This window comes from Globicephala melas, chromosome 16 (assembly GCF_963455315.2).
Source record: "Globicephala melas chromosome 16, mGloMel1.2, whole genome shotgun sequence".
Lineage (NCBI taxonomy): Eukaryota > Metazoa > Chordata > Mammalia > Artiodactyla > Delphinidae > Globicephala > Globicephala melas.
In genome coordinates, this window is record NC_083329.1 from 82,613,932 (window position 1) to 82,641,351 (window position 27,420).

At 47.0% G+C, this 27,420-nt stretch overlaps 1 protein-coding gene across 2 annotated transcripts in view; it reads left to right on the plus strand.

Annotated features, from left to right (window-relative positions):
• The first annotated feature begins 8,770 nt into the window (after nt 1-8,770).
• Nucleotides 8,771-27,420, plus strand: part of ABCB10 (ATP binding cassette subfamily B member 10) — a 32,802-nt gene continuing 14,152 nt past the window's right edge. The window contains exons 1-6 of one of the 2 annotated variants that reach the window (XM_060285876.2): nt 8,771-8,910; nt 16,734-16,934; nt 17,724-17,926; nt 21,653-21,787; nt 22,543-22,689; nt 23,675-23,810. In XM_060285876.2, the coding sequence (XP_060141859.1) occupies nt 16,772-16,934; nt 17,724-17,926; nt 21,653-21,787; nt 22,543-22,689; nt 23,675-23,810 (784 nt within the window). In that variant the 5' untranslated portion in view covers nt 8,771-8,910; nt 16,734-16,771. The other variant, XM_030839595.2, reaches the window with a different exon arrangement.

Here is a 27,420-nt window from a genome sequence, read left to right on the forward strand (position 1 = left end):
TTTTCTTTTAAGAAATTTATTTCTTTTATTTATTTATTTTTGGCTGCGTTGGGTCTTCGTTGCTGCGCACGGGCTTTCTCCAGTTGTGGCGAGCGGGGGCTACTCTTCGTTGCATGTGTATGCTTCTCATTGTGGTGGCTTCTCTTGTTGCAGAGCACGGGCTCTAGGCACGAAGGCTTCAGTAGTTGTGGCACAAGGGCTCAGTAGCTGTGGCTTGCAGGCTTTAGAGCACAGGCTTAGTAGTTGTGGCACACAGGCTTAGTTGTTCCGCGGCATATGGGATCTTCCCGGACCAGGGCTCGAACCTGTGTTTCCTGCATTGGCAGGAGGATTCTTAACCACGGTGCCACCAGGGAAGTCCCTCTTATTTTTTGTATGCTGATATTGTATAATATTTTGCTATCTTAATGAAACTTTTTGTTGAGTCAGCTTTAATTTTGATTCTCTGAGGCTATTTAGGGTTACTATCATATCATCTGCATTTTTTTTTTTTTTTACCAATTCTCCTGTCTCCTTTTATAATTAGCATTGGTTAATACCTCTAGTATCAATACAGTGTTAAGTAGTAATGTACATAATGGGCATCCTTTTCCTGTTCCTGATCTTAATAGAAATGCCTCTAGTATTTCCCCTCTAAGTAGATGGTGGTTTAGAGCTAAGATATATGATATATATACAAATAGGAATAGGAGTTGAATTTTGTCAATGATTTTTCAAAATCTAGGGAGATGATATTATTTTTCTCCTTAAATCTGTTAATATGGTATATACAGTTGACCCTTGAACAACATGGGTTTGAACTGTGTGGGTCCACTTATACTCAAATTGTTTTCAACAGTAAATACTATAGTACTGCACAATCCATGATTGGTTGAATCCTCAAATGTAGAGCTGGGGATACAGAGGATCTTCAGATAATGGAGAAACTGTGTATACCAAGGGCCAACTATAAATTATTCTTAGATTTTTTAACTGCACAGAGGGTCGGTGCCCCTAACCTGCATGTTATTCAAGGGTCAATTGTACTATATTAATGAATTTCCAAATATTGAACCAACCTTGTATTTTAGGATTAAATTGTATTTGGACATGATGCATTATTTCCTTAATGTGGTGGTACATTCTGTTTACTAATATTTTGTTTAGTATCTGTCTGCTGAATTGTGTCTATCTAAAATGTTGAAGTCCTAAGCTACAGTACCTCAGAATGTGACTGTGTTTGGAGATAGGGTCTTTAAAGAGGTAATTAAGTTAAAATGAGGTCTTTAGGGTGGGTCTCAATCCAATGTGACTGGTTTTCTTATAAGAAGAAGACATTTGGACCAAGACAGGCATGCATACAAATGAAAGGCCGTGTGCAGACTCAAGGAGAAGGGGGCCATCTGCAAGCCAAGGAGAGAGGCCTCAGAAGAAACAAAACCTGTTCTCACCTTATCTTGGACTTTCAGCCTCCAGGACTGTGAGAAAATAAATGTCTGCTGTTTAAGCCACCCAGTCTGTAATATTTTGTTCAGGCAGCCCTAACAAATAATAAAGTATCTTAGCCTTGATAATCATAAGTGACATCACTCTGTAATTGTTTCTGTATTATTTTAATCAGGAATCAGTATCAACATTATACTGGCTTTATAAAAGTTTTCCCCAACATCACTTAGTTGAAGTTCATCCTCTAATAGACTCTTCAAGTGGGGCTCATAAACTCTGTTTTTCCCAAGCTTTTGCATGTTCAAATCAATTTTTCTATAGTCTTGATACTTGAAGGAGAATATAGTGGGTTGAATAGTGTCCCACAAAGAGAGATGTTCAAGGGACTTCCCTGGTGGTCCAGTGACTAAGACTCTGCCCTCCCAATGCAGGGGGCCCAGGTTTGATCCCTGGCCAGGGAACTAGATCCCATATGCAGCAACTAAGAGTTCACATGCCACAAATAAAGATCCCGCGTGCTGCAACTAAGACCCGGTACAGCCGAATAAATAAATTAACATTAAAAAAAAAGAGAGAGGGCTTCCCTAGTGGCACAGTGGTTGAGAGTCCGCCTGCCAATGCAGGGGACGCGGGTTCATGTCCCGGTCTGGGAAGATCCCACATGCCACGGAGCGGCTGGGCCTGTGAGCCATGGCCGCTGAGCCTGCGCGTCCAGAGCCTGTGCTCTGCAACGGGAGAGGCCACAACAGTGAGAGGCCCACGTACCACAAAAAAAAAAAAAGAGAGAGAGATATTCAAGTCTCAACCCCTGGTACCTGTGCATCAACTTATTTGGAAATTGGGTTTTTGCAGATATAATTATCTGCAAATCTTGGGATGAGAGTATCCTTGATTTAGGATGGACCTGAAATGCAATGACTGGTGTTCTTCTAGAGAAAAGAGGGTGAGATTTTAAACAGAGACACAGACATGTGAAGACAGAGACAGAGATTGCAGTTATGCAGCTACAAGCCAAGAATGTCGAGAGTTGCTGGCACCCACTGGCAGCTCGGAGTGAGGCATGGAACAACAGACTGTCCCTCAGAGCCACCAGAAGAAACCAATTCTGCCAACACCTTGATTTCAGACATCTGGCCTCCAGAACTCTGAGAGAATAAATGTCCATTGTTTTCAGCCACCAAGTTTGGTAATTTGTTACGATAGCCCTAGGCAACTAATACAGACTAAAATCTTTAGTTCATACTTTTCTTTTCTGTGCTGCTCCATGGTTGCCTTACTTCGTATGTTACTTTGGAGAAGTCTGAAGTCTGAAGGCTGTCTAGTTCTCTTGCCCTTGCAAGTTATTTAACCCTTTTGCCTGGAGGCTTTGAGAATTTTTCTGTATCTTTAAGGTCTAATCTACCACAATGTCTCAGAATTGACCATTCTCCGTTAATTTTCTCAAGTGGCTGCGGGTTCTTTATCTATTTTTATAGACAATGATGGAGATTGGTATTTTATATTTATTTATTTATTTATTTATTTATGACCACACCGCATGGCTTGTGGGATCTCAGTTCCTCAACCAGGGACTGAACCCTGGCCATGGCAGTGAAAGCACCAAATCCTAACCACTACACCACCAGGGAACTCCCTCATATTTTGCTTTTAGGTAATCTTTTGCTATCTTAAAAAATTTCTTCTTCCTTTTTTTTCTTATCTTTGTTTTATTAGTTAGTCAATAGTTTTAACTGATTTTTGAATAATGGTGAAAAATCCAAAAGTTACAGGACACCTACCCTTATACCCCATTCACTTCTCCCCAGAGGCAACCACTGTTCATTGTGTATCCTTCCAAATATATTCTATGAATATATGAATATTAGTGTATTTATATTTTTTGTCAGTGTATTTATATATATATATATATTTACACAAATACACTATATTATACATGCAGCCCTGCACCTTGCTATTTTCATTGTACATCTAGGGTATAGTTCCAAATTGGTGCATGTAGAGCTGCCTCATTTTTTTGAAGACCGCATGGTCTTCCATTGCATGAATGTACCTCAATTTATTTAACTAATGCCCTAATGCTGGACTGTAATTTACAGTCTTGCTATTATAAACAATACTGTAATAAATATTTGGTACATATTTATCATTCCACACATGTGGGAGTATACATATAGCCTAAATTCCTAGAAGTGACACACCTATTAGAATGGCTAAAATCCAAAACATTGACAACACCAAATGCTGACGAGTATGTGGAGCAACAGGAACTCCCATTCATTGCTGGTGGGAACGCAAAATATACACTTTGGAAGGAAGTCTGGCAGTTTCTTACAAAACTAAACATACTCTAATGTTATGATCCAACAGTGGTGCTCCTCTGTGTTTACCCAAAGGAGTTGAAAACTTACATCCACACAAAAAACTGCCCACAGATGTTTACAGCAGCTTTATTCATAACTGTCAAAATTAGGAAGCAACCAAGATGTCCTTCACTAGGTGAATAGATTAATAAACTGTGGTACATCCAGGCAATGGAATATTAGTCAATAATAAAAAGAAATGAACTATCAAGCCATGAAAAGTCATGGAGGAAACTTAAATGTATATTATAAGTGAAAGAAGATAATCTGAAATGCTACGTGCTGTATGATTCCAACTATATTATGTGGAATTCTGGAAAAGGCAAAACTATGGAGACAGTAAAAAGATCAGTGGCTGTAGGGGGTTGGAGGGAGGGAGGGATGAATAGGCAAAGCACAGGGGATTTTCAGAGCACTGAAAATACTCTCTATGGTACTATTATGGTGGATACATGTCATTATACACTTGTTAAAATCCACAGCATGTACAGCAGCAAGAGCGAACCCTCATGTATGCTATGGACTCTGGGTGACGATGATGCATCAATGGAGGTTCATCCATTGTAACAAATGTCCCATCTGGTGGGGGTGTGGTGGTTAGGGGGCTGCGCTGTGTGTAGGAAAAAGGGGTCCATGGGAACTCTCTGTACTTTCCACTCAATTTTGCTGTGAACATAAAACTGCTCTAGGAAAATAAAAGTCTATTTCTTAAAATCCTGGGGGCGTCTGCAGGATCAAAGGATATATGCATTTACATTTTTAATAGATATAAGAGCTTTCCAGAACTACTGTGGCAATTTACATCAGCCTTGTCTATTTTTATACCTCACTCTCATCAATACAATATAGTTGAACTTTTTGATCATCACTAAATTGTTAAAGGAATAGGGTATCTGCTTGTCATTTTAATTTTCATGTCTCATTAAAAATTAGACAGAACACCTTTTTTTTCTTTTTTTTAATATGTCTGAGCCATCTGAATTTCCTTTTGGGTGAAGTGCCTGTTCATTTTCTTTGCGCATTTTTCTATTAGGTCTGCACCTAATTTTATAGTTAAAAATCTACAAATTGGAATGGGAATGATGGTGTTAAGATCTTATATTTTGGATTGAAAAATACAGTTATCATATACCCTGCAGTCAACCTTGCATCTTTAAGCATGAGGTGAAACTAGAACTGAATGAGAAAAGTAATAGGGTATGGGTACGTTTTCTGTATATCTGGGTACAACCTCAGCCTCTTAACATGAGAAATAATACCATACCTAAATGTTATAAAGAGCATAGAAGCAGGTGCACCGTCTAGTTTCATTTATGCTGTCTTTTGTGGAACAGTCCCGAGCTACATTTCATTAGATCATGCAAGGTTCTTTGTGTAGCCTGAAATCTGGACAGCTGCTGAACATACTTTTTGGTATAATAAAGTTAAGCACTGTACCAGATGTGATCTGCAAACTGACTACTTAAAGTAGCCTGAATAGGGACTTCCCTGGTGGTACAGTGGTTAGGACTCTGTTCTCCCAGTGCAGGGGGGCCGGGTTCCATCCATTGTCAGGGAACTAGATCCCACATGCATGCCGCAACTAAGAGTTTGCATGCCACAACTAAGGAGCCCACGTGCCACAACTAAGACTCAGTGCAACCAAATAAATAAATACATAAATATTTTTAAAAAATAAATAAATAAAGTAGCCTGAATAACTCAGTTGCTTTTTTGGCCAAACATGAGTAAGTGGACAAACAGTGAGCATGTGTTGCAGTATCAGACGAGATACTGACCTTTGTACTACTTTCCTAGAGCTACCTTAATAAAACAAAAACAAACTGGGTGTTAAAACAAATTTATTGTCTCATGGCTCTAGAGGGTAGAATTCTGAAATCAAGGTTTTGGAGGGCCACGCTCCCTTTGAAATCTGTAGGGAATCCCTCCTTGCCTGTTGGCAGTTTCTGGTGATTTGTTGGCCATCTTTGGTGTTCCTTGGCTTGCAGCTGTATAACTGCCGTCTCTGCCTTTGTCATCACGTGGCATTTTCCCCGTGTGTCTCTGTCTTCACATGGCCACCTTCTTATAAGGACACCCTACTCCATCTCCAAAATGACCTCATCTGAACTATATCTGCAATAACTCTATTTCCAAGTAAGATTCCATTCTGAAGTACTGGGGCTTAGGATTTCAACATACCTTTTTTGGAGGGACACAATTTAACCTGTAACAACCTTTCTCTAGAATCTTTTGGGAGAAGGTGAGAGAGACAAGGTAAAAGCCAAAGAGGCTGACACCTTCTACATACATTGCATTCAGCCTGCCTGAGCCATACCGGCATTTGCTGTAAGCACAGGGTGGATGACTTACCAAAAGCTTAATTTCAGAGGAACTTACAAAGCACTTCTGCCCCACGTGGATCCTAGTCCTTTCGTTTGTGATTCACTGAACTGTATGCTCCACCTTCAGCCATCACCCTGCCACCCTGTCCCTGACAGGACGAGCTGCAAGCTGCAGAGAAAAAGAAATGAACTAAGAAGGGTCAAATGATCCCCCATTAGATCACAGATCAGACTGCAGGCCGGGGAGACTTCTGTCTGCTTCCCGTGCTATTGTGCTCTGAGGGGGGCCCCCTCCTGTTGTCCACCTTGTCACCCTTTGAGAGCGACAAGGACCCACACATGGAGCTGTTCCTGAAGTAGTCTCAACTGATCTCAAGTTTCAGCCAAAAGACATCCTTTTTGAATTCGACACCTACTGGCCGCCTAACCTATTAAGCATCTATTCACCAAGGGCCAGATTTTACTACTTGGTTCAGTCGCCCCTCTGCCGAGAGCCCTTTCTGTCTCGCTGTGGGTAGCATCTGAACTTCTGCTTGTTGTCTCAGAATTAATGTGCAGCCTTTCCTTGCTTTCCTGAGGAATTTTGTACTACTAATCCACTCATATCTAAGTGGCTTTTTCCCTTCTTTCCCAAAGTCACCTTAGAGCATTTCTTGCCCTTTTCAGTGGCCAAGGAATTTTTATACTAACTTCTAAAAAGGCAGTGAGAAGTTATCCTTATTTTAAAATGGGAATACACACACACACACACACACACACACATATATATAAAATTGCCAATATATATTGAATATATATATTTAGAGCAGGCCACACTTTCACTTTTTTTTTTTTTTTGGTGTGATGACTATATAAGTCCAGATGAGCCTTCAGCCAATTATTATTCCCTGCTCCATTCCCCCATTGTATTTTTTTTTTAAAGAGCCACGGACGTTTTCTTTAGATTCTTTGCTAGTAAATAAAAAAATTCTTGCCTTGAATATCATATGATAGTTGGGTGGGGTTTTTTTGGTTTTTTTTTTAAGCATGACAGTTTTGTCAGGGATAATTTTCAGATTATCAACTGACTGTTAGAAATGCAAGCAACACAGAGAGTTTTGGTTTTTTCATCAGCTACACTTCAGGTATTTTTCTTTTGACTCCAGGCCCCAGAGATTGCTGGCTGAAAAGGCCTGGCGGACTTCATTCCAGGGAAGGCAGAAAGCAAAGGCCAGTCCTGCCTTCCCCAGCGATCACCAGTCCTGCCTTCCCCAGCGATCAGCAGCAGCAGTTTTCTGGAAAGTAGGAAACAGAAAAGAAGAGGAAGATTAGATTTGAGTTAAAATTGTCACTTTCTCTCCAACTGGGAGAAGGTCATTCTCTGACATGATGTGGGGTATGAGGCACTGTATCTCTCTTGTTTGCAGAAGTCACCTAACAAAATCTTTCCCAGTAGGACATACCTACTCATAAATCAGCAGCGTCAGCTTCAATCACAGCTTGCATTCTAGAATGCAGACACCAGGGAGAGGCTGACCTAAGGTAACCTGGGGGGACTCCATGCCCCCCTGGCTCTCAGGTTGGAATTTAGAGGATGGCATGCTTCCTGCTGTCTTCACAAGGGCATTTAGAGAGCGATTTAATCCCGCATTATCTTTCCATTATGGGTACTTCTCCTCAAAAGTCCTACAGTCTTTATCTACCAGGGCCCCAAGTAGGGGGCGGTAAGTGAGGCACTCTCCTAGGGGCAAAATTTAGGGGAACCCTAAATAGCCCCAGTAATCAAGATAAACGGTATTTTAACGCAAAAAAATTAAACAAACAAATTGGCAAATAAAGCTGCTAACTGCTTGATTTTGGAAATAAGGCTTCCAGGGCTGGGATCAAGGTGAGGAGAGAGAGGTGGGCTCGTACAAGTGCGGGGGCAGATCCTGCATTTGATATTTTGATATATTGTTCATTATGGGTTTTTTGCATTAATTTTGGCCTTTAAAAATTTTTTAACTAAAATACTTATCTTGATTATTGACTTTTGTTTTCGAATCCATAAATACTGCAACTGAGGCAATTGCCTCTCACTGGTCTCACCCGAGTCCCGGCCTTTAAAATACTGACGAGTCAACAAAAAGCTATCCACCTTCCCGAACCACGACTCTTAGATAAGGACCAGGCTCCGGGGTACAGACACCCTGCCGTGAAGTCTCCGCGTCCCAGTGGGTTTAGACCCTCCCCTCCTCCTTTCCGCGCTCGGGTATTAAAACACTGCGCGTTCTGCCCGGCCTTAATCGGAGCGGCCGGCGCGCCCGGGCCACGTCCGCTCCCGCACGTCTGTCCACGTTAAGAGATGACCCCTTCCCTCTCAGAGACCCAAGTTTCACTCACCGCCAAGCCCGTCCCGCACAGCGGTCCCCAGACCCGCGCACTGCCGCAGCGCGCTGTCCGCTCTCCTCTTTCGGGCGCCGGGCCCGTGTGATCGCGCCTGCGCGCTCCGCCGTGCGCGGGCGTGAGAAAGGGCCCGCGCCGCTCCCAGGTTCTTCCGGAGGGGCAGAGGAGGGCGAAACTGCTCCCCGCGCGGCAGTGCGCAGGCGTAGCGGCGCGCGGCGCTTTCTTCCGCCTCAGCCACTGCGGCTCCGGCGGCGCGCCAGTCGCTGGGCTGCCCGGTGGGGGGCGCTGCGGGCCGGGGCGCCCGGGGGTGGTCGGGGCCGGGCTAGCCGCCCCGGGGCGGGGCCGCGCGGGCCGGGATGGGGCGGGCGTCGGGGCGGGGGTCCAAGCCGGCGAGCTGCGGCGGCGAGCACAGGAGAGGCTGCGGACCGAGGCGCAAGGTTCGGACGCGGCGCCATGCGCGGCCCCCCGGCCTGGCCGCTGCGGCTGCTCCTGAGGCGGGGCCCGGCCGCCCGCGACCCCGGGACCCGGCCGCCGCCGACGCTCCTGGCGCCGGCGCGGCTTGGGGACTCGGGGCCGTCGCTCCTCAAGGGTGGCGAAGCCGCGCGAGCCCCGCGGTGCCGGGCGGGCCGCTGCCCGGGCGGGGGTCCCGGCAGCCCCGCGGGCGGCGCGGGCCTGGCGCGGCTCCTGGCGCTGTGGACGCGGCCCTCCGGGCCCTCCAGGTGCGGGGCGCTCGCCGGGCCCGGCGTCCCCCGGCTCCCGCGCGCAGCGCTCCCCGGTGGCCCAGCGGCGGTCGCGCGGGCCGGGGGCGAGGCTTGGCTGCGCGAGCCGGCCTTGCCTGCGGCCGCGGCGACCCCCGGACACGACCCGCTGCAGCGGCCCATGGCTGCCGGGCGCTCGGAGGCCCAGAAGCTCCTAAGGCTGGCGCAGCCCGAGCGCCGGAGGCTGGCAGGTAGGGCCGCCGTCCCCTCCTCTCGGTCACCGCGACCTTACACACGCGAGGTCCGGGGCCGCCGAGAGGGGCACTGCGGTGGCATCAGGGGGACCCGGGGCCACTGGAAACGGTGCGGAGGACGGGGTGCCTCTACCTAGGCGTCCCCACCTGGAGCGCGGACAGAGCGCGCCTGCTGTAGCGGTGTGGAGCCGGTAGGCCCGCCGGGAATCTGCTCCCAGAGCTAATGTTTGTTTTCTTATCTTGATACATGTTATACAAATGGGGTAGCATCTCAGTGTTGCAGTTTTCGGGTCTGTTCCGTTTTTACTTTGCTGGCGTTCTCAGAATGACCTGGGTTTTTTCCCCGTATCTTTGTAAAATTAATCCTAGCCCCAAATAAACCAATGTTGTCATATGTGCGTGCTTCAGGCAAGTTTATTAAGCAGCCAACAATATTTTTACTCTGTGAAGCAAAGCAGTGTAAACTTTTCAGGTTTGTCCCCTGCTTTTGTCTCCTGGGTGGAAGGCAGGAAGTTACTAAGTTCTTATCAGAAGAGTCAACACTGGTCGTGATCACTGATCTGTAAACTCCAGAAGTGTTGAGAAACTGTGACTCATAACCCAACTAAATCATAATTAAGTAATTTTTAAAAAGAAATCAAAATGAATATTTTTAGGGCTTCACTGGTGGCGCAGTGGTTGAGAGTCCGCCTGCCGATGTAGGGGACACGGGTTCGTGCCCCGGTCCGGGAAGATCCCTGCATGCCGCGGAGCAGCTGGGCCCGTGAGTCCGCCTGCCGATGTAGGGGACACGGGTTCGTGCCCCGGTCCGGGAAGATCCCTACATGCCGTGGAGCAGCTGGGCCCGTGAGCCATGGCCGCTGAGCCTGCACGTCCGGAGCCTGTGCTCCGCAACGCGAGAGGCCACAACAGTGAGAGGCCCACGTACCGCAAAAAAAAAAAAAAAAAAAAGAATATCTTTAGAAACAAAATCCAGATAAACAGATTTTTGTATAGCTTGTCATTTTAGCCATAAATGGAGAAATGGTTAAATGCAAGGGCCTTGTAAGATCTCAAAGGTTTTGAGACTTCTCCAAGTCTTCGTTTCTTTAATAAATATTGAGTCTCATTGTGTGCTAGGCCCTTGGGTTCCACTGATGAGCAGGAAGAAGCATGGTTCCCGCTCCTGCTGGGGCTTGCAGCTTAGTGGGGGAGAAACATTGATGAAAAGATATGTGACTGGAGATGAAACTGCACATGTGATGAGGGCTTGCAAAGAGGGCTTGTGAGGTTCTTAGGCTTGAAAGAGGAGAGAATCCCCCTTTTTTTGTTACAAGTCCATTGCTTTAGGAAGGATAGTCCTAGAGAGCTATTTGTGATGTAGGGCAGGTCGGTGCCGTGGAGGAGGGCAGTAGAGTGGGAACATTTATACCTCTCACTGACTGTTACAGTTTAGGGGGCTTCTTGGTATTACTGAGGTATAAAGAGAACTATCTCATCGCTCAGTTGGTTGTGCGTGTATTTTTATGGAAATAAAGTTTTTTTTCCTTTTTCCTCTTTTAAAAGAAAATTTTGAGGCTAGGAGCTCTCACTGGCCTGTGAGCTGCTTGGGAAAGGGGCTGTGTCTGCCTCATCTTTCTGTGTCTAGTCCTTAGCCTGTGTGTGTGTGTGTGTGTGTGTGTGTGTGTGTACTTTTAAATCAAGAGGCCAAAAATAGCTGAGTTGAAGAGAAGGAATTCCAATGTTAATTTGTTAATTTTTAGGAAAAGGAATACAAAAATCCTTTTTCAAAAATTCCGCTGTACATTTGAATAACTGTTTTCATCTGTGTTCAGTAGTTTGGTGAGCATGCTGCCTGAACTGTGTGACCAGAAAACTTTGGTCTTAAGTGATTTGTGTCAGAAACTTTAAAAACAGGGTCCGCCATTTGAAATGTTTATAGGTATCTGCTGAGAACAGTCATTTCCATTTCTCTTCTAAAGGAACCACAGTCCTCGATGCTCTCCGCGGCCCCTCCTCCCTGTGTCTCACTTTATGTAGGAATTTGCAGATATCTTCCAACAGCTGTGGCCTACAAGGTTGCTCTGCAGTCTTTTTTCACTGATAATTCTTCGTCTTATCACCTTGGTCACAGGAGTCTTAAAAGATGGAGGAGCTCACTGTGGAGCCCCTGTGGGCTGATGGGATAAGAGGTAACTGGTCAGAGCCGTCCTGCTGGGCCTGGCAGATAGAAGTGGCTGCTGGGGCTCCCAGGGAGTTAGAGGCAGGCTGCGCCGTGCGTGGGGTTGGGAGTTAGGAGGGGGCCGTGAGTTAGGAGGGGGCCGTGAGATGCCGATGGAGGGTCTCTGTGCGGCGGGCCCGGTGCAGGGGAGCTTGTCTTGCTCACGCTTTGCAGGCGGGCCCCTGGTCAGATGTGGCAGGTGCACGTCCAGCCCTCCACCCCCAGGGTGTTCACTTAAACACTGATAAGGGCCTGTGTGGTTTGAGAAGAGGACAGGTCTCAGAACCTGATGCCCGCCAGGAGCTTTTGCTGCATTTGTAGTTACATTTTATGGAGATAGACCGTGACGTGACCAAAATGAACAGAGTGGTGAAACCAGTGGGTGCGGTAAGCAAGGAGAGGGCGAAGCATGTTTCCTGCAGCCCAAGTCGGGACAGAGGGTCTGACAAGGACAGCACTGGTGGGACAGTGAGGCTGAGCCTCCGCAATGGAGACTGCTCCAGAAAGCCCTGCGGAAGTACCACGTTGCAGAGAAAACATGAACATTCTGTATCTGTGCTGCGAAATGTGCTAGTCAGAGTTGACTCAAGTCGGAAATACACGCCAGATTTTGAAAGGACTTAGTATGGAAAAAAAATCGTGAACTTTCTTTACTGTTTAATGTTCATCGCATGTTGATTAATATTTTGGATATATTGGATCCAAATATACAAATAAAATACAGTATTAAAATTAATTTTACCAGTTTCTTTTAAATGTGGCAGCTGGAAGATTTTAAGTTCTGTGGGCGGCGCCCGTCGCGTGTCTGCTGGACAGGAGCACCCGATGTTCTGGCCTTGCCCAGACCTTTGTTCTCCAGGTCACTCCACGAGCCTGCGAGGCTTCCTCACCCTCCGCTTCCTGCTGGCTGTCAGCCCCCTTCACCTCCTGCCCTGGCCAGCTTAGCTAGATGCCAGGCTAGCTCAGCCTCCAACCTGCACTGGGCCTCTACTCCTTTGTTCCCTGTAGACACAGAAAGCTCCTTTCCTCCTCTGTCCCACCCGTCAGAGAGTGGAGCTGCTGGCAGGGACACGGGTCATTCCTGACGCCTTGGGGTGACAGCTGTAATGTAGATAATAGCGGATACTTACTGTTTACTAGATACTGGGCACTGGGCCAGAGGCTTTACGTGTGTGTGTGTGTGTGTGTGTGTGTGTGTGTGTGTGTAATTTCTCCTCACAACATTTCTGTGAGGGAGGGGTTCTTTTTATTGCTATTTGACAGATGAAGAAACTGAGGCACAGAGAGTTTGAGTGACCCACTCAAGGTCAAACAGCTAGATGGCAGAGGTAGGGCACTGACCCTGTCAGTCCCAACTTCAGAACTGACCTTCCCAACATGCTTCCCAAATCTGAAATTCTCAGGTCCTGTAGAATCTAGTTCTTAAAAATATCTGCAGTCCTTGTCACTGTCCGTATCCCCTCTGCCCCTCCCCGTTTCACCCCAGTTCCCCTCTCGCCTGGATCAGGGGAGCCTCAGGTCCTTTCTTTTCACTCTGCTGCCAGAGTGGATCATGTAAAATGCAAATCTGACTGTCTCACTCCCCAGCCCGAGGCTCTTTCAGGCCTGCCTTGCTGCAGAGTCCCAGTTCTGCTTTAGAACCCGGAGCCTAGTATGCCTCCACCTTATTTCTCAGTACTTCTCTGCACCAGAGCCCCTGCTCCAGCTTTATCCTGCAGCCTTCCTGCTCCCTGGCTGCCCTCACCCCCAGGCGAGGCCCCTGCTGTGTTCTTGGCTTGGAATGTGAGAAGATGAAGAAGACAAGCTTTGTCTCAGAATGTGGTTCTTCAGTGTATGAACTGGGTGACCTTGGGCAAGCTCCCTCACCTCTCTGTGCTTGAGTTTCCTCTCTGGAAACAAAAATGAGGGTGATAAAAGCATTGTTGGAGAGAGTGCATATCAAATGCTTCAGAGAGTGGTGGGTGGTTGGTGCCTTAGTACTTGAGTGACACGGGGGTAGCTGCACCTGCCCAGCACAGTGAGCAGACGAGTCATTAAAAGATCTGTCCTGTATCCAGTGGTGATAGACATGCTTGAGAGCCTCCTCCGCCCCCCAGACCTGTCCATCCAGGAGCTGTCTACCGGCCACAGCCCTTCTCCCAACAGCCTCTGTTTCAGGTTTTCCATCCCCTTTCTTTTGGAGGAGATTTCTCTTATTCTTTGAACGCTGTGATGCAGTAGAATGAGCGTAATGGAAAGATACTTGAAGATACCTGTCAAGAGACAGATGACAGTTGCTTGGGACCCGTCAAGCAAGGATAGGAACAAGCAAGATGCTTAACCATGGAGAAAAGGTGGAGAAGAGTTTCTAGAAGGATTATGGTATACTTGGCTTGTCAGGTTTGGGGAGGAATCAGAGATGATAGTTGTGGCGCAAATCTACATGATTCATGAATGTCCGAGATGGTGCTATGTAGTAAAACCTTAATTAACAGGAATCCAGCTAACCCAACGCTGAAAAAAAAAATTTAACTTTGTATACATTCAACTTGTAGAAGAAAGAGGCAAATGGCAATAAGACAAGCTGTCAATCGTTCTTTGTTTTTTTAATTAAAAGGAAAGAGAGGGGAGATCCTGGAAAGAATTTTGATTCAACCCAATTCCTTTCTCTTTGTAATCATTATCATTACTGTGTAAGAACTAGTGTGTGTTCATGAGATACAGGTTCTTATTTCGGAGTTGTAACTCTGAGTTTGAAAACTAGAGGCGGGAGGGAGAGATGGACCTTGATGGCACTCTGCATACATTACACTTACTGAAGTATTTGCCAAAGGGAAGAAACAGACCAGAGAAGCTGGCTGCTGATGACAGATGAAACAGGCCTTTCGGGTTAACCCCCGGCTCGCCAGGCCACTGCTTTCTGGAGCAGCCCGTTTGCCACGACCGTGCCCTGCAGAACCCGAGCTACACTTGCCTCCTACACCCTTCGGGCTTCCAGTCCCTCTGAGCACTGTCATCAGGAACACGGCGATTTGAAACAAGACCCCGGGTCTTAAAGCAGAAGGAAATGGCCCTTGGCCAGGTTCACGTTATGCAGTTCGGTTGTGATAAAAGGGGTTTTCAGCCAGTCACATGGGCTTTCTGGCTCTGGTAAAGGAGTCATTGCCACGCACGGACTTCCTGAGCCACCAGATCTTACGATTCTCTTTAGGCTGTTGTCGAACTCTGATACGCTTTCATGCCTCCTTTGCCAAAGTTCAGTTTATTTGTTCATTCATCCAACAAATATTTATTGAGCTTTTCCTATATACCTGTCCCTGTAGGCAGTGGGGATACAACAGTGAACAAAACAGACAGAAATCTTTTATCCTACTGGAGAGAGACAGTAGACAAGTGAAGTGTTGGGAAGTGCTGGGAGGAGAACGGAGGGCGAGGCTGCTGTGTTTGGGTCTGTATTAACAGATAGGACTGCAGAGCAGGCCTCCTTGAGGGGAGGCCATTAGAAGACCCCCAGGAGGGGAGAGAGTGTGTGCAGTGTTCCCGACTTAAGTCAGGCTCACATTCCTCCTAGAGCTCTGTTTGCCAACTGAACAACCGGTTCACACTGAGTTCGTTCTCTACTCTTTTTATTAAGGTTTCGTGAAAGTAAAGCCTTTCACTGAAGTGTGAGCATTAGGCAAGACACAGATAGAGAAGCTGTTTGCAGGGTGTTGGCAGCGCTCATTCCCCAGGGCTCAACCCACATTGTGTCCACTTGGGGTTCTCGCCATTGATTCTCCAGTGATGGAGCTAGCTGGGCCCCAAGCGGGACCAAACTCAGAAGGTGCACAGTGGCACGTGCCCTGCCCCAGTCACTTGATGCCACTCTTCAGAAGGAACCTCTGTTACTTGTTTCTTGCTACTCTCCTGGAGATATTCTGTGCATTCATGAACTTGAAAATCAATAAGCAAAAAAGTGCCACAGATGTTAACATCTGTGTCCTGGGCTTTTTCACTAACAGTGTATCTTGGTGGATGGTTTCATGTCTCTTCCTATAGACTCACCTCGTTCTTTTTAACGACTGCATAATATTTATAAAATAAATGCTCCATAATTGATTTAACTTTTCTCCATTAATGAACGTTTGGGATATTTTGAATCTTTTGCTGGGATGAGCAATGTCATAATGAACACCCTTGAGTGTACATTTTTTGCAAACACATATGGGAGTGTATCTGTAAGTTAGAATCTTAGAGCTAGAATTGGTGGATGAAAGGGAATGTGCATTTATGTTTTGACTGATAAGATCACATCGCTCTGCCATTGCAACTGTACCAGTTTGCACACCCACTAGCAGTGTAAATGCTTCCTTTCCCACAGCTTTACCAACACCATGCTGTCAAATTCTTTGATCTTTGCCAGTCAGTAGATGAAAGTGTAGTGTAAATATGCATTCCTCTTATTAGGAATGTTGTTATCTGATACATGTTGTTCCTAATTGGATTTTCTCGATATTTTCTTTTCTGAAAAGATACTGTGTCCTGTGTCTTTTTTGTTTTTAAGCCGTGTGAACAGTTGTGTTCTTACATGTTTTATTATCATGCTCATACTCTGGTACTTTATCTCCCAGAGCAATAATATTAAGAAGGAACGTATCACATGTGTAATGGCTGCCCATAACTGCTTTCCAAAGGTTCAAGTGTTTTGAAATATTAGACATAATCAAGAGCTTTACCTGCATAGTTTGATCTTCAAGCTAAGATACAGTTAGATGCCAGGAAATAACAGTGTGTAGCACGAATGTAGGAAAAATGTCATCTCGGGAGGGAGGCCAGAACGGATTTTTGTGGTTAGCTGTCAGTTACTCCTGAGGAAGAAGAGAGCAGCAGACCAGGGTAAAGCAAAAGCCGTCTTGTCTGGGTACTTGGGGACGATCAGTGCCCTTACAGTCATCCTGCCTGATTTGGCCCCAGAAACTACTCGGTTCTTCCCTTTAGTCAAGGGTCCAGGAGCTAAAGGGAGGAGACTCCCGGCATCTGAGAGCATCACATGATCTGAAAAGTTTATTCGGGAAAGAGGCGTGATGAACTCAGCACCCTGCCCCTTGGCCGAGGCACCGATGAACCGGAGAGTTGCTTGTGTTTTCCAGCTGCAGTTGGGTTTCTGACGGTGTCCAGTGTCATCACCATGTCCGCCCCCTTCTTCCTGGGGAAGATAATCGACGTCATTTACACAAACCCCTCTGCGGACTACAGCTCCAGCCTGACCCGCCTCTGCCTGGCGCTCGGCGGCGTGTTCCTGTGCGGCGCCGCGGCCAACGCCGTCCGCGTCTACCTCATGCAGACGTCAGGTGCCACGACCCACCTCCTGGGCCACATGGGGTGGGGGTTGGGGGGGCGGATCTCGTGGGTTCCCTGTGCTCCGGCCCCCACCTGTGCTCTCCGGCCCCTGTGCTCTCTTCCTCCACCGCGTGGGGGACAGGGCCAACACTGGGCTGGGGATTGTTGTAGATCATGTGCTCTGTGCTCAACCTGCCTCTCCCGTGAATTGGAGCGCAGTCGCCTGTGTGCCTTCCGGGAGGTTTGAGTGAGGCGGCCGCAGAAGCCGGGCCGTGCCCCGCGCTGTGCCGCCCCTGCAGGCGGAGCCGGGCGATAGTGGTCGGTGTCACTGTGAGGCCTGCTTGTTAGTAGGCGGTGACACCACAGTGACGCTGGAGCCCGGCACACCCGACTCCAAGTCGGTTGCTGGCCATTTAGCTGATGCAATACTCTGTAGAGAAGTAACCAGTTCTTGCCGTTCGAAGTTAAATCCAGGAAAGAATTGCGAAGGAGAAGCAAAATTAGCTTTTGAGAAGTTAAGGTCGTAAAACTTCTCTGTAAGTTATACTTTACGAAAGTCTCTTGGTCACGTTCCGTTTACTACTGTATCCTGTCCTCGGCATCCTCGGGCTGTGGGCACCGAGAGGAGATCGGTGCTGGTCAACAGCGCGTGCCGATTAGTGCGCCCGGGCTCCCACCGCACCCAAGCTGGCGCAGACAGGCCTCCGGGGCTGCGGCTCAGAAGAGGCGCCGACCTCGGGCCGCGCGGCTGCGTGTTAGCGGCTGAGCCCAAGCCGATGCCACTGCTCTTTGCCTTGCAGGTCAGCGCATCGTGAATAGGTTGAGAGCTTCGCTCTTCTCCTCGGTTCTGAGGCAGGAGGTCGCTTTCTTTGACAAGACGCGCACCGGAGAGCTGATCAACCGCCTGTCCTCGGACGCGGCCCTGCTGGGGCGGTCGGTGACCGAGAACCTCTCGGACGGGCTCAGGGCCGGAGCCCAGGCTTCCATTGGCGTTGGCATGATGGTATGTCGGCCCGGCTGCCGGGGCGCCCTGCGGCCGGGGCTCGGCCCGCGCCCTCTTCTCAGGCGTGAGGTGCGCTCCGTTGAGCTGTTTTCATCGCTGTCGCAGAGGCCGCGGGGACCTGGAGCAGCTGCTTCCTTGGTGGCACCTGCGCCTTCACTTCTCCGCCATGAATTCCTGTCTGGAGAACGGACCGTTGGCATTTAGAAAAACTTACCTTGTTGCCTGGGTTTTCCGAGAACGTGTGAAAGTGGTGGGAGGGCCCTCGGGTCCTGAGTGTGGGTCAGAGGAGGGGTGTCAGTTCCGTCCCCAAAGGCAGGAAGCTGCCACTGCCGTCTGGATGGGACAGAGGCCTCATTTCCTCTCCTCCTCCTATCAGGAGCAGGTCCCCTCCTGCACGCAGGCAGCTCTGCCCTCCCTTAGGGGAGCCGGCTCCACCCAGGCCCGTGTCCCTTCCTTAGCTGGGGGCCTGAGCCCAGCTCCCTTCTTCACACCAGTGGTCTCTTCAGACCTGCGCAGCTGCCTGGTAGGAATGTAGTGCAGGCCACGTGTGCCAGTGTACATTTTCTAGTAGCCACGTTTTAAAAAGCAAAAAGAGGGAATTACCTGGCGGTCCAGTGGTTAAGACTCCGCGCTTTCACTGCTGTGGGCCCGGGTTCAGTCCCTGGTCGGGGAACTGGTACTAAAATCTCACAAGCTGCGTGGTGTGGCCAAAAAAAATTAAAAAAAAAAAAAAAAGCGAAAAGAAAGGTGAGGTGAGATTAATCTTAATAATTTTACTTAATATAAACAATATTATCAATTCAACATGTGTTTAATATAAAAATTGTTAGATATTTCAAATTATTTTTTCATATTAAGATTTCAAAATATAGTGTGTTTTCTTTTATAAATTTATTTATTTTGGGGTCTTAGTTGCTTAGTGCAGGTAGTTGCAGCGAGCGGGGGCTACTCTTCGTTGCGGTGCACGGGCTTCTCATGGCGGTGGCTTCTCTTGTTGCGGAGCATGGGCTCTAGGCGCACGGGCTTCAGTAGTTGTGGCTCGCGGGCTCAGCAGTTGTGGCTCGCAGGCTCTAGAGCACAGGCTCAGTAGTTGTGGCACACGGGCTTAGCTGCTCCACGGCATGTGGGATCTTCCCGGACCAGGGCTCGGACCCTTGTCCCCTGCATTGGCAGGCGGATTCTTAACCACTGCGCCAGGGAAGCCCCCAAAATATAGTGTGTATTTTATACTTACGGAACACTTAAATCTGGATGCTAAATTTTCATTGGGAATACCTGATCTGTATTTAGATTTCATAAAATTTGTGGTTGAAAAAGTATATTAACATACCCAAATTCCCAGACATTCTTAAAACTTTACCAATAACTAAATAGAAATGGAGTATCAGTTTTTAAATTTAAATTTTAATTAAAACTAAATAAAATGTAAGGTTTAGTTCCCCAGCACACTGGCCACATTTCAGGTGCTCAGTAGCTGTGAGAGGCTGTCATCTTAGCACAGTTCTAGACCCCTAGAATGAGGACGGTGACTGATCTTTTCTCACAGGTGGAAAAGCTTGGGTTTCTGTCCTGTGTCCCACAGGGCATTCAGTCCAGAGCAGAAGAATATGTTGAGCCTGTAAGATCTGACATACAGAGTGGAAGACAGCTTTGAAATCTTATGTATGCCCAGCCAAGAGAGAAGCAAAACTCTGGGAGAAGGGCCCTCCTGAACTAAAGCACCATTTCCAGATATTAATAGTCCAGGGCTCAGGAAGAGCTGGGAACCTCTTTTTGTAGCAGGTGAAGAGAGTCCCAGTGTAGGGCAGGTGGCTCATCAGGGGGAGGGAGCCTTAGTACCTTGAGCTGCATAGCAAAGTACCACACCTGGGGGCTCAAACAACAGAAGTTTATTTCCCGTGGTTCTGGAGTCTGGGAGTCCCAGATCAAGGTGCTGACGACGTAGGTTCGTTCTGAGGCCTCTTCTCTTGTCTTGTGGGCAGCCATGCTCTCGCTGTGTGCTCCGCTCACAAGGCCTGTCCTCTGTGCTTGTGGGGAGAGAGCTGAACCGCTGGTGTCTCCTCTCTTAAGGACCCGAATCCTATCAGATCAGGGCCCCCGCCCTTATAACCTCATTTTACCTTAACTCCTTCCTTAGAGGCTCCATCTCCAAGTCCAGCCCCGTTGGGGCTTAAGGCATATGAGTGTGGGGGGGACACAAACACTCAGCTCATAGCAGGGCCTCATAAGGGGGCATCCCCTGGGACCTGGCCTTTAGCTCTGGAGGAACAGAAGTGTGCTTTGTTTCTCATGGGCTCCCTGGACCTGACTATGGTAAGCCTGCTCCCAAGAACCTAATGATGTCTGTACCATACTGCCAGTTTGGTAATTTACGTTCGGGGGTCTCCCTCCCACCATTAAGATGTGTGTCCTGATACTCCAGCGCTCCTTGTATGACAGCACCCTGCAATATTCTTCAGAAGGATATTTCTAAGCGTGGAACCGGAGCACGGGGAGGGAGGGTTCTGAGCCCGTCCCCAGGGCCTGGGGGGCACCGAGGGATGCTCCTGCCCCCTGTGCAGAGGGCTTGCTTGGGCTGTGCTGAGACCTGCCTGGGTGCCTCGCTGCCCCTGCATGTGTCCTGTGGCCACTGCCATCCCAGCGTCTGCTTGTCTGCTCAGGGTGGGTCGTCCCATGGATCAAGGTGCTGAGCTCATTGCTGCCTCAGGGCCTCTGTGTACTTGCTCTTCCAAGACCACATGACCCTGTGGTTTCTCTCTCTCTCTCTCTTACCTGTTTGCTCTCCGACTCTCATCTTTGCTGTCCCCTTGGATGAAGCTCCATGTGGGTCAGTTATCTCCCAGGTGCCTAGAATAGTGTTCGCTGCATGACGGCATTAGGCAACCAATGAGTAAATAAGTGAATGATTGCGTGCTTCGTCCTTTACTTTACATTTCAGTCTGCAGCTTTTCCTCAGCATTTTAGGAGAGCCTTGTACTGATGATACTATTTTATAATTAATAATTTGTCGAAGAAATGCTAGTACCATTTAAAATACAATCACCTAATTGCAGGGTTGGCTACGGGAAAACCCCACTGTGTTACTTCCCCTTCGAGCAACTCCAGTTGTTAGGAGACTCCTCCTTTTGTTGAGTCTAGATCCATCCGACTGCGATTCCAGTCCTCTGAGCCGCGGAAACAGCTCTAACTTGGTTGTTACACCCCCTGCCAAGTCCTCTTTCAACTCTGTCATATGATGTGGGTATTTTTGGTCTTGCTGCCACCTGAGTCATTTCAGTGAGATATTGCTCAGGTTGTTCAGAGCCCTTGATCTGGACCTGAATGCAGAACTCCTGGTGAGGTCTGGCCAGCGTGGAGCAGAAGGCGGCCTCCTTCCTCTGCTCACATCCTGCCCCCCTTTTCTGTCGGTGAACAGCGTGGCCTGATTTACACAGCACTGGTCCTGCGTTGTGTCAGTAGTGGTGCAGCAGTGGAGGGTAAAAGAGCCCCACCCTTGCTTCAGCAGCTCTCTGTCGCGTCACTCCTGTGTGGCAGGCTGAATATTCATGGGGCTTTGTGAAGATTGAAAATGTTTGAAAAGTTCTACCAAAACTGGATGTACGATTTTGAGACAGCAACCTTTAAGCCTGCCTGTTAATTTCAACACACGCACACACTTAGAGCGGGCAGTGAGAATGTCTTGCTACTCTGTGTAACACAATACGTTTTGGCTTTTGTTTTTGACAGTTTTTTGTCTCCCCTAATCTGGCCACTTTTGTTTTGAGTGTGGTGCCTCCAATATCCATCCTTGCTGTGCTTTATGGCCGATACCTACGGAAACTGACCAAAGTCACTCAGGACTCCCTGGCACAAGCCACTCAGGTAAAGGCCCCTCCCTGGTGTGGTCTCCACTTGAATGAACTCAGAGCCAGGGTATCGGTGGGCAGACCCTAAGGGATGTGCTGAAGCTTTTCAAAAAAGTACTTCCTTTTCCTTACATTAGCCCCCCGGATCTTAGCAACACAAAGTACTCTGCCTTCTAGACTAGATTAGTACCCACACCTCAGCGTTGAGCCCACTTGACTGTACATTGTGTGAACTTCTTACTGTCACTATTTCTTATAGGACGAAAAAGCTAATTATATTCTGAAAATAGTTTCTGGATGATACTCTGTCCTTCATTAATGAATAAGGGTAGCTTTGTAATGCTATTCAGTATTGTCTTTTTTAAAAATTAAAAATAACTTATATTTTCATGTTACAAAACCATGCATATTTATGAAACTAAAATTTTGAGAATATAAAGAGAAAAATAACATGCATAATTCTAGCTCTCAGAATGAATGTTATTAACATTTTGGAGTCTATCCTTTTCATCTATCTTTTTCACTACGTAAAATATATGTCTTTATCTACCTACCTTCCCATTTATCTCTTTATCTACCTATATATATGATGTGTCTATGTATAAATATATATTTGTTTCCAAAAACAGGATTGTTTATCATATACTCTACTTTGTAATCTATTTTTGACGTAGTTGCGTATCATGAGCAGCTTTCTATTGATAGTATCTTAAAAATGAGAACCACATTTTAATTTTGCCTCCCTCGAAATATATGTATTATTTCTCCCAGCTAGCTGAGGAACGTATTGGAAATATAAGAACTGTTCGAGCTTTTGGGAAAGAAATGACTGAGATAGAGAAATACACCAGCAAAGTGGACCATGTGATGCAGTTAGCAAGGAAAGAGGCATTTGCTCGGGCTGGTTTCTTTGGAGCAGTAAGTAGATCATTTTGGAAAGAGTGGAAAGGGTAGACGTTATGACTGGGAGGGGTTTTTATTCTGTGAATCTTGCCATACGTAGAAAATACTTCTCCCTCAAGAGTAAGAATTACCATCCTTAAAATATTTTTGTGAAGGAGGAGGAAAACAAGTAAATGTAATTAAAAGAAAGGTGGTGAGACCAAGACAGTGTGGGATTGGGCACTGATTCTCAGAGTGTGGTCCAGACCAGGCATGTCAGCTTCACCTGGGAACTGGTTAGGCACACCAGCTCCACTCTGGATGTCCTGAATTGGAAACTCTTGGGATGGGGCTGGCAATCTGTGTTTTAGCCCCAGGTCATTCTGATGCAGGCAGTTTGAGACCCACTGAGGATTAACCAAAATAATCTCAGTGTATTTCAAGAAGGAAGTATAAGAAAATTGATCACGTTGATCACAATGAACTCGGGTAGGACACCGAACTAGAAAATCACCATGATGGCAGATTCATAATATGTTCAAACTGGAAAGAATGTTAGAGGTGATTCAGTAACGGCCGTGACTTAACGGATAGGAAGGCCCAAGGAGGCAGCACTTACAGAGACCACGCACCTAACGCAGGTCAGGGCAGGTGAGCGAGATGCAGGGCTCTAACTTCTCAGTGCAGCCTGCCCAGCCCAACACGGTACAGTGTACTGATTTCCTCCAGTTAGGGAAGGCCTCCTTACTATCATTTTTCTCCTTTGCAAATTGATTAGACTGAGTAAAATAGGAATCTGATGGGTGACTTAGTGTTTAGGTTTCTGTGTTAATGAGATTATTTCCTTCAATACTGTGATATTTCAAAAGTATTTTTAAATTCAGATTAAAACTTATTTAGTATTTTGGAAAAATCTTGCTTGATGGTGAAATGCATAAAGGGAATTATAGGCCATGCAAATGCTTTTTGCATTTGGCGACTTTGGTTCCCACCTGACTTCTGTGTTTTCTTCCCTTGACAGACCGGGCTCTCTGGGAACCTGATCGTGCTTTCCGTCCTGTACAAAGGAGGACTGCTGATGGGCAGTGCCCACATGACAGTGGGTGAACTCTCTTCCTTCCTAATGTATGCTTTCTGGGTTGGATTAAGCATTGGAGGTATATAATTTAAATAGGCTTGGGAATTTACAAATCAAAAATAGGGTTATAGTTTCTGAAATGAAAAGTTAACTTTCCCATTACTCCACCTCTCATCAATTAACTAACTGCAAAAACCTCTCCTAGAATGTTACTCCAACTTGACTTTGAAAGAAAGAGCAGAGATACAAGTGGGATCCTCCGTGGGGTCTGGAATTTCCAGGGTTTTGCAGGCCCCCCGTAGCTGGTGGAGCTCCGGGTCTCACTGGAGCTCTTTCCAGCTGCATGTAGGGCAGCCTGTTCCCTTTCACCATAGGATGGATGCTGGGGAGGAAGGGTGGTGTGAACAGACATGTACAGGAACCCCTGTCCTCTGGTGGTGATGCTTCCATGATGGGCAAGTCACTGGTGGGGAGTAAAGTTCCTTCTGTACAAAGTCAGCCATGTTCAAAACTAGTGAACAATCACAAATATAAGTGATAAAGTACATGAAGCACAGTTGCTTGCTTTTGTCAAGAGCCTCTCAGATGAGCTTTCATCGTCTACTTCTGAGTGAAGGGAAGCAAGACCCGTGGAGTCTGCGAGGTTTTCTTTTCCGTAGCTTTCCTGAGGCCCCAGCCAGCTGGGAGCAGATGATTTCCTGCTTTGGAAAGGATGGAAAGGTTAGATAAACACTGAAGTCTGGTTCAAGGAGCTCAGGTATCCCATGGGGGTCACCTCAACCCGACACTCTTGTTGTTTTCAGGGTTTCAGGGTTTTCTACTGGTTAAAGGTATAGACTTTTCCTTAGACATCTGCAGGCAAGTGAGGATGTTTTCTGGACTGAGATTTCCAGAGACTCCTTTAAAAATAGCATAATAGTTCCTCTGGCTGGTCTTGAAGACAAACCTGATCAAGACACTTCCGGGTGCTGAGTGACTTGGGATGCGAGAGGGCCAGTTCAGGAGGACAGAGCAATGACAGTGTTTCTCTTTTCTCTCCGTCTCTTGGGTTGGGCCTGTCGGGCTGTAGGCTCGCACACCCGTGTGGGTGGGTTCCTTTCAGCCTTTTGTCCCACCTCAGAGCGGACTTGTCTGCCGCCACCTTCCCTCTCTGTGGCCTTCCTGTGCACGGTCCACGCTTGACCGCTGTCAGCTTTCCTCCTGCCCCCCCCAATCTTGAGTTTTCTGCCACATTTGTCTTGATCTTTCTTAGTCCCTCTGCTGACACCTCCTTTTTTCCATAGTACTTGACCTGATAGACACTACCTCTGTTTTGGGGTGTTCTGCTGCCCTGTCTTTTGTCCCAGGTTCATAGCTGTGTCTTGCACAGAAATTGGTTGGAAACACAGTTCCCGTCCCCTGGGAGTCAGTTACCTCCCCTGGTCACAGATGTGCTGCTGAGGCTTTGTCTGTGCTTGAGATTTCGGGGGGCTCGGCCTCCTGAGCCACAGGCCACCCCACAGCTCTGGTTGATGGTTCCTGCCGTCTGGAGGTGGAGAGAGGAGTGAAGTGTGGGCGGGACTGTAGGGACCTGTTACAGGTTGAGTTGGGTTTTAAATGTTTTTGTGAAGCTCACTGTTTAGAGTGATTCTGTAATGAATCTGCAATCAAGAAATCCTGTTTTATTTATTAAATAAATCAGAATTTTTATATGTTGGTTCCTGCTTAGAATAGATTTTACTGAAAAAAAAAAACCCACAGTAAATTCTACATTTATTTTCTGTTGTGAGAGTGTCAGAGGTGCTATTTGAAGGAAAACATGCTTGTTTCTTTTATACCAGAGAAGGCTCTTACATCTTCCTATCAAACCCAATATCTTTTTTTCTTACATTTTTATTGAGGTGAAATTCACATAACACAAACTTAATCATTTTTAATTGTACAGCTCAGTGGCATTTAGTACATTCACAGTGTTGTGCAACCACTACCTCTGTTTAGTTCCAAAGTATTTTCCTCACCTCGAAGAAAGGCCCATACTCATCAAGCAGTCTGTACCCCGCTCCCCAGCCCCAGCAACCAGTTTGCTTCCTATCTGTATGTATTTACTTACTCCGGATATTTCACGTGAATGGAATTATATAGTTTGTGGCCTTGTGTGTTTGGCTTCCTTCCCTTCGCATGTTTTCAAAGTTCACCCACATTGTAGCATGTACTTCATTCCTTTTTGTGGTTGAATAATATTCGATTGTATGGATAGACCACATTTTGTTTATCCAGGGTCATTTTGTCTTTGTTTCTGTTTTCCAGAGTCTAAACTCTTTACTATGTTGTGAACTACTTCCAACTCTTTCCCTTGACTTTTCCTTCCTCCCTTCCTTCCTTCCTTCCTTCCTTCCTTCCTTCCCTCCTTCCAATTAATAGACTTCTTAAAAGAGCAGTTTTAGGGGCTTCCCTGGTGGCACAGTGGTTAAGAATCCGCATGCCAATGCAGGGGACACTGGTTCGAGCCCTGGTCCGGGAAGATCCCACATGTCACAGAGCAGCTAAGCCCGTGTGCCACAACTCCTGAGCCTGTGCTCTAGAGCCTGTGAGCCACAACTACTGAGCCCACGTGCCACAACTACTGAGCCTGAGCTCTAGAGCCCGTGCTCTGCAACAAGAGAAGCCACCGCAATGAGAAGCCCGCGCACCACAACCAAGAGTAGCCCCCGCTTGCCACAACTAGAGAAAGCCTGCGTGCAGCAACGAAGACACAATGCAGCCAAAAAAAAGGAGCAGTTTTAGGTTCACAACAAAGTTGAGCAGAAAGTACAGAGAGTCCCATAGACCCCCCGGCCCCCATGCACAGACTTCCCCATTTATCAGCATCCCCCACCAGATGGTGCATTTGTTATAATCGATGAACATACACCGAAACGTTATCACCGAAGTCCAGAGTCTACCTTAGGGGGTCACTCGTAGTGGTGTACGTTCTGTGGGTCTGGACAAACGTATAATGGCATGGATCCACCACTGTAGTATCATACAGAGTAGTGTCACTACCCTAAAAATCCTCTGTGCTCTGCCTATTCATCCTTCCTTCCCGCCAGCCCCTGGCAACCACTGATTTTTTTACTGTCTCCACAGTTTTGCCTTTTCCAGATGTCGTGTTGTTGAAATCATGCAGTGTGGAGCTTTGCACCTTAGCTTCCTTCACTTAGTAGTAGGCATTGAAGGTCCCTCCATGTCTTCTCATGGCTCAATAGCTCTTTTCTTTTTAATGTTGTCTGGATGGACCACAGTATCCATTAAAAGGACATCCTTGTTGCTTCCAAGTTTTGGCAATTATGAATAAAGCTGCTGTAGACATTTGTGTGCAGGTTTTTGTGTGGATATAAGTTTTCATCTCCTTTGGGTAAACACGGAGGAGCACGATTGCTAGATTGCATACAGTAACAGTATGTTTAGTGTTGTAAGAAATCGCCAGACATTCTTCCAAAGTGGCTGCACCACTGTGCGCTCCCACCAGCCCAGAATGGGAGTTCCTGTTGCTCCACGTCCTCACCAGCATTTGGTGGTGTTAGGATTTCGGATTTTTGCTGTTCTGATAGATTCGTTGTTGTCATAATTTGCTTTTTTCCCTGGTGACGTGATGCAGAGTATCCTTTTATATATTTATCTGCCATGGGTGTATCTTCTTTGGTAAGATGTCTGTTTGTCCATTTTTTAAT